General features: G+C 42.7%; 2 protein-coding genes across 2 annotated transcripts in view; both read right to left on the bottom strand.

Annotated features, from left to right (window-relative positions):
- Positions 1-1,660: 1,660 nt before the first annotated feature.
- Positions 1,661-2,772, bottom strand: LOC119410610 (fibrinogen alpha chain-like). Its single transcript, XM_037677499.1, has one exon. The coding sequence runs from the start codon at positions 2,733-2,735 to the stop codon at positions 1,920-1,922; it is 816 nt and encodes a 271-aa protein (XP_037533427.1). The 5' UTR covers positions 2,736-2,772; the 3' UTR covers positions 1,661-1,919.
- The window catches only part of LOC119410599 (fibrinogen alpha chain), a 15,514-nt gene continuing 11,721 nt past the window's right edge, over positions 2,767-6,559 (bottom strand). Inside the window, exons 5-7 of the mRNA XM_037677490.1 lie at positions 4,709-4,807; positions 4,475-4,627; positions 2,767-3,723 (exon numbers count right to left, since the gene is read on the bottom strand). Coding sequence (XP_037533418.1) covers positions 3,100-3,723; positions 4,475-4,627; positions 4,709-4,807 — 876 coding nt within the window. The 3' untranslated portion in view covers positions 2,767-3,099. The remainder of the gene's footprint in view (positions 3,724-4,474; positions 4,628-4,708; positions 4,808-6,559) is intronic.

The following is a 6,559-nucleotide window of genomic DNA, read 5'->3' as shown; positions in this document are numbered from 1 at the left end:
GTGACTGCCATTACCTCAGCTGTAGGTTGTACTGACAGAGTTGCGAGCAGCCCGGAGGGGTCAGAGGACCTCTGAGGGCCGTCCACGGCTCTGTCCTTGATAGCTGGTTTATCTGTCCACGGCGACAGTACAATATCTTCTGTGTGGGATCCTTGGATCTCTACACCTTTAACTACCAATGGTAGGTAGTATCCGGTGGGCTCTGACTGTCTCAGCTCGCAGAGGAGGCTTTCTTGTTCAGTCAGAGTTGGGTTCACCGGTTGGGTGTTTTTGGTTTCACATGCTTTTGAAGGCTTACTTACCGGGACTGTGTTCTCTGCTGAGAGGTCCTCGGTGCCTGCTGTTGGGCAGTCTGTGACTGTCTCAGGAGGCATGAGTATTGGCAGAGGTTTGCTCACTCTGGCCCACATTGTCTGTTCACCATAATCTATAATCGCGTCAAAGCGATTTATAAAATCCTGGCCGATCAAAAATGGGAATGAGTCAACCGGAGACACATGTACCGGGTGGTATAGTGTCATCTCGCCAACCTGCATGTGAACCATAGCTATAGCTGTTAGAGTTGTCCTCGTCTCTGCGAGGCCCTGCAGCCCTATAGCACATTCTATGAGAGGCACTTCCTAGAACTTCTCAGTCAGTCGGTCAAGTTCTCCTGAGTCTTCTGGAGGCTTCGAGTCTCTCTGGCTTCAAGTTCTCTGATGAAGTCTAGTCTTAAACTCCGTCTTCGGAGTCTGTGATGGATTCTTCCACATCTGAGTGGAACCTCTGACAGACTCACTGCTTGCTGTGTATCCACCCGGGAGATGAGCGTGTTTGTTGAACGGAGTAAGCGGCACGACTCCTGATATGGCCAGCCGCTCTTACCAGAGACGCTGAAAGGTAGTGTTGAAATGGACCTCTGTACCGGAGTTGATTTATCTTCTGCAAAGGTAACGAGTCATCACGCAACAAGTGTACCGGAGAGTTGGGCTGGTGTTGAAAGAAGCGTGCTAATTCTGGTAAACAAAATACCTCCCCTTTAAGTGTTTAAACTCTTCATTTCCCATCTTTAAACTCTTCTATTTTGCCAGTAGTCTAGATGCCTTCTTCAAGTCCTATTGTCTTATTAAGTAAAACGTGCCAAGTTTTATTAATCAGAACCAGATCAGCTAATCAAGTGTACAATGTTTTGATGTTAAATTTTGATTCTGTTCAATAAATGACCACATTTATTCTGATGGGTCAAAGGAAATTAACATCTCATGTCACTGATTAAACAATCCACTCACAGTTATCTCGGTTACATGGCAGTAATTTAACTCGAAAAAGAGAGAACCCGTTATATTTAAATATATTGTAGTCAAGGGCAGCTAACCTAGCCCTTAGCACACTACATTTGGTTTATTAGGTTTTGATCGGAGGCCGAGTTCACTACAATATTTTTAAGATAGAAAGGTGATATACAAGTACAGTACATTTAACATTTATCTACATGTATTTTAACATTTATTTTTATCATAAAATTTAATTTTCTTATTTTAAAATGGCTTCTAACCAGCTGGCTAAACACTTAATTTGTGTTTTTCCATTAATCTGTTTTAAAACTATTATGATGTTTGCTTATTGGCGTTAAAAAAAGAGTCCAACTCTGAGCAGCTGAAGTGAACACATTCTTTATTTATTGGTTAGAGTTCAGTCACTGGTCTGCACAGAGCCGAAGAACGTCAGGCCACAAGTTGAATGTTACACTGCTAATGCTAACAAATGGATCGGGGAGTTTACACAGTGGGTCTAAAAACATATCAGTCAGCAAACACACACAACGGTTTGGAAATCTTGGAATGATTTCCTAAGAACTGGACCAACAGTCACATTTGGTTTGTATGTTTTTTATGAATTTCTAGGTATAAACACTAAATGTTTTTATTTTTATGTTTCTTTTAAAACGTGGCAGGCCGGATGAACATGCGGACAGTTTTCAGGCTGTACGTCATTGGTTTATATGTACCCCATACAACTCCATTCTCAGTCTGATAAGGCGTGCTTGTTTTGGGGTCATATGAGCCTTTGTGATAGATCCCGTTGAGGTTAGCCGACTGGCAGCTGTGGTACCACCACCCACCGCCAAACTCCTCCGCACAGTTCCCTCGCCACTCATCGTTGTCCTTATCAAAGGTGCTGAACTTCTTGTTGTTGTGGGATGTGTCCAGTGTCTTTTCAGGCATCACCAGAGCATCCCCGGCATCTCCAATATACCCCGAAACGTGGAGTGGGTATCCTTCCTCCTCTGTACCCACCCTAACTGTGTATTCTGCAGTAACCAAGCCCCCCTCCCAATCCTCCAGCTCCACCTTAAGCATTGTCTCATTCTGATTGGTCAACAGGTGGAGGTTTTGGTTGCCCAACCAAAACTCTCCCTTCCCTTTAGCATCAACCAAGCCGAACCCATTGCGGTACTCAGCCCAGGTGCGGTTGAAGCTGACGGAGCCACTCTCCCTCTGCTGGACTAACAACCACCCTCCCATGATTCCTTCCTGATGGCAATACACCTCCACTGAGGCTGTGGAGGCCGAGCTGCTGGGTTTGATTATAAAGAGGCCATTTGTTTCCCCTTTCAGGTGCTGCTGGTAGGCGTCGACACAATCTGCGAACAGAGAGGGGTACACTGAAGACCGCCAGTTAGCTCGGACCAGCATTGGCTCAGCTGGGTGTAATTTACTGCAGAGATCAAAACAAATACTTCTCCCTAAGAGCATTTTAAAAAATCTAAGATATCTTCCATGTAAAGTGTCCTTGGAGGTCCTGAAAGGCGCTCTTTAAATAAAATTATTATTATTATTTATTATTTATACTCCAATAGACCAATCTTAGTTTGGACCACTGATAAGAGTCATTAGCCTACTTTTTTCTTTAATTTCTGTTGACGTTCTTTGGTAACGTAGTGAGCTAAAATACCTCAACTAATCTAACAAATATGATACAGACTATGAATGTCTACAAACTCAATGGTCAATAAGATAAAGATACTGCCTTCACTTCTGGTCTTGGGTACATAAAGCTAGCTAGATCCTGTTAAAGAAGTCTATCTAGCTGGTCTTTCCCTTTGAGGTTTTGAAGATTTTACTCCAGAGCTGATGTTTTGGTACCTTTTCCTACATAATCATCCTGCCGTTCCACAGTTGAGGTCTTCACACTCCGTGCATGGAAATCAGGAACGTCATCTTCTGCGTTGTCCGTCATGAACCCTCCGAGGTCAAGCCCCGTGCCAAAAGGATTCATGAACCCAGTTTTATGGTCCCCCAACAGGCTTCCCTTAGTGCTGCCCGTCTGGACGGTTTTGGTTTGAATTGAGGAGGATGAGGATGCATGGGTAAGTGTTGGAAATAAGGAGCTCAACCCTCCCTTCGTAAACTCGGTCAGCCCCTGACACTCTGGCCCCCCGCTGAACCCTTCCTCTACCGTTTCTACTGGTCCATCTTTTGTTTGGACCACTTTCCTCTTAATGGTCTTGGTGCAGCCAACGGTTTTGGAGGACGCGTGGCTTATGCTGGGCTGGCCAAGGTCAAAACCTCCAAAGCCAAAATCATCTGGTCCTCCGAGCTCAGTGATGGATTTAGATGAGCCTGAGGAGGGGGAGAATGGAGGGGGGGTAGACGAGGAGTGGGCAGTACCTGGGACCTTAGATATGGTTGCTGGAGAGGAGCTGGAGCCTTCCTCCTCCAAGACCAACTGAACTGTGTTCACCTGAAAATACAAGAAACAAAACGTCAAATTCAAGGAAAAACCTTTTCACTGAAGTGTGATTCAACGTCTCGTGACAGTCGTGAGGCTGCATGATCTCAGATGAAAACAAAGTTTGTTCCTTTATTACCACAAAACAAACACTTTAACTATTCTACAAATTCACAAAACACTATAAAATGACTAGCATCATTTCAGAAAATATTCATTGGATGTACATCTACGAATGAAAAGAGTTAATATGAATCAAGAAGAACTGAATTTACAAACACAATAATGGCTTCAATCATTTTACAGATAATGAGCTAAATTTGGTGTGGTAGTAGCTGAGAGTCATCCCTAACTCGTATTCAGAACTCTGACTGATCAGGTGACTTCTTCGTTTAAAACTTTGGTGTTTAAGGCAAGATACAAAATTCATTCTCTTAAAGAATTATAGTTTATTTTTGTAAATTATGTGAGCCAAATCTAAGCAAAAAAATCTGAAATCCTCCCAAAATGCCATTAACTGGTTTAAGAAAGTTTTTCTTTCACATAATCCTGACATTCTGAGTAAAATACAGAAACCTGGGCTCATTTTTGAATACTTTGGGAGGTGATTTAGATTAAACTAAATGTGAATTTGACCAGATATCTTAGAAACGTTAATTTTAAACGTGGAGGGTTTTGGGTAAAGAGGCTAACATCGGTTTCATCAACGGTTCACTGAGGTAATTTTCCATATGAAGACCTCTGAATGCAACGCCTCTCTCACCAGAGGGAACAAGTCCTCTTTCTGCTGAGCCCCTACATCTTTAGATTTAAAGACTGAGTCCACAACTGCATCCTTCAGTCTTCTGCTCTTCATCACGTACAGCGTCCCGACCGACTCGATGTTCTGGGCTGAGTGAGCCTCCAGCTGATTGATCTGAGGGACATGGAGTCAAAAGTTAAAGAACTCATCCTAAAACACATTTTTCCTAAAGTCAACCCACGTCTGAGTCTTTACCTGCTTATCCAGAGCCACATAGCTCTCCTTGTCCACCTGGTACTCGGTGTGCACGCTGCAAGATCCTTTACAGGAGCGAAGCTTGATGTCGATATCAGTCTGACAGAGGATGAACAAACATTTGGAAGAGAAGTCACTAACCTGCTCCAACAGGTTACCAGGAACATTCTATAATATGTTCATGCTACATTGGCCTTGACAGGTCATCTTGTCTTAATTCACCTAGAAGTTTTGTAAACCTGAAGCTCTGCCCCTCCCTCCCCTCCTACCGAGGAATTCCATTAGACTTTTCAGAGGAGCCCAGCTGAATAACCATTCTGTCATCATTTCAGGACTCTGAATTTGTCTCTGGTCATTCTCTGCACCCCACCCCCCCCCCCCCCCACTCCGCGTAATGTCGGAGTCATTATGTGCTAGTGTGCGAGATTTTTTTTCATTATCACGCTGTTGACCTTCGACCAAAGATTAAGAGCATGTTAGGAATTTTTTTGTCTCAAAACCCTATGTGTCATTTTTCACCACTTTTATTGTCTGTCCAAACAGGTCTCACTTGTAAATGAGTCTTCGAGGTTCAATGTGAATTATCTGTTTAAATAAAGGCTGAATGAATGAATACATTGTGGTTCACGGAATGCTATTTTACGAACCAAAATGTTGCCATCAGTTCCCATAAACAGCTATTTAAATATATTTTTACAATTATTTTCAAACTGATAGCCTCTGCAGCTACTGGCAGTTCCAGGTCCAAAGCAGATTTGAGCATTATAAAATCCTAACTTTGTTTTCTGATGCTAAAGCTAGCTGCTAGCTCACATAAATAATAACATAATTTTATGTAAATTCATTCAATCAACCTTTATTTATTCAGGTTAGCTTCATTGAGTCATGAGGACTCATTTACAAGAGAGACCTATTTTAATTTAAAAAACGTGCTATGTAAATTTGACAATGCTGTGACTGCTTATTGAATAGTACTCGTGTTAACTACTTTAAAAATAACAGTTATCTACTTTGATCTTAGCTGCATTTGGACTAGCTGTTATCTTGTCAATTTAGTTAAAATGTAACTCTTCAGAATTAATTTACTATAATTCAAAGAGCTGTCAACAACAGTTAAGGTTAACTTGTCATTAACTTCACACAGACTCTCCCACTGGTACATTTTCATCTTTAAATCACTTCTTGGTCTGCTGCCTTCATACATCTCCTCCTACATGTCTCTGTGTGAGTGCAGCTACAGCGTGCGCTCTCAGGACATCATTACCTGCAGTGTTCCCTCAGTGAGGACTGAACTAGAGAAAATGACCTTCTCCTACTCCGCTCCTGTTTCCTGGAATATCTTGTAAAAAGATCTGAATCTCTCGACCTTTGACCTCTCTAAGTGGCTTCAAACATCTGTTTGAAGAACTACCATACCATACCACTTTATTTATAAAGCACTTAAAACAGCAACAAGGCCAACCAAAGTGCTGTACAGACAGAACAACAGGTAACACACAAAGCAAAATACAAAATGAGGTCAATCAGAATATAGACATAAAAACGATGCAGATAATGACGACAAACCAGTGTGGAGCATAAAGGATCAAAACACAGATCATCTGGTGTTGAAAGCTACTGAATAGTAGTGGGTTTTTAAACGGGACTTGAAAACCGAGAGGGAGGGGGCCTGTCTGACAAGCAGAGGTAACTCATTCCAGAGTCTTGGTCCTGCTACAGAGAAGGCCCTGTCACCTCTGCGCTTAAGACGAGTTCCTGGAACTGTGAGGAGCAACTGGTCCGCTGACCTCAGGGAACATGGTGGGACATACGGTTGTAGCAGATCAGAGAGATGGGGGGGGGGGGGGGACA

The sequence above is a fragment of the Nematolebias whitei genome, chromosome 1, assembly GCF_014905685.2.
Source record: "Nematolebias whitei isolate Nwh7 chromosome 1, NemWhi1, whole genome shotgun sequence".
In the NCBI taxonomy this organism is placed as follows: domain Eukaryota; kingdom Metazoa; phylum Chordata; class Actinopteri; order Cyprinodontiformes; family Rivulidae; genus Nematolebias; species Nematolebias whitei.
Note: the sequence above shows the minus strand (reverse complement) of the source record. Positions and strands in the feature narration are given on the sequence as shown.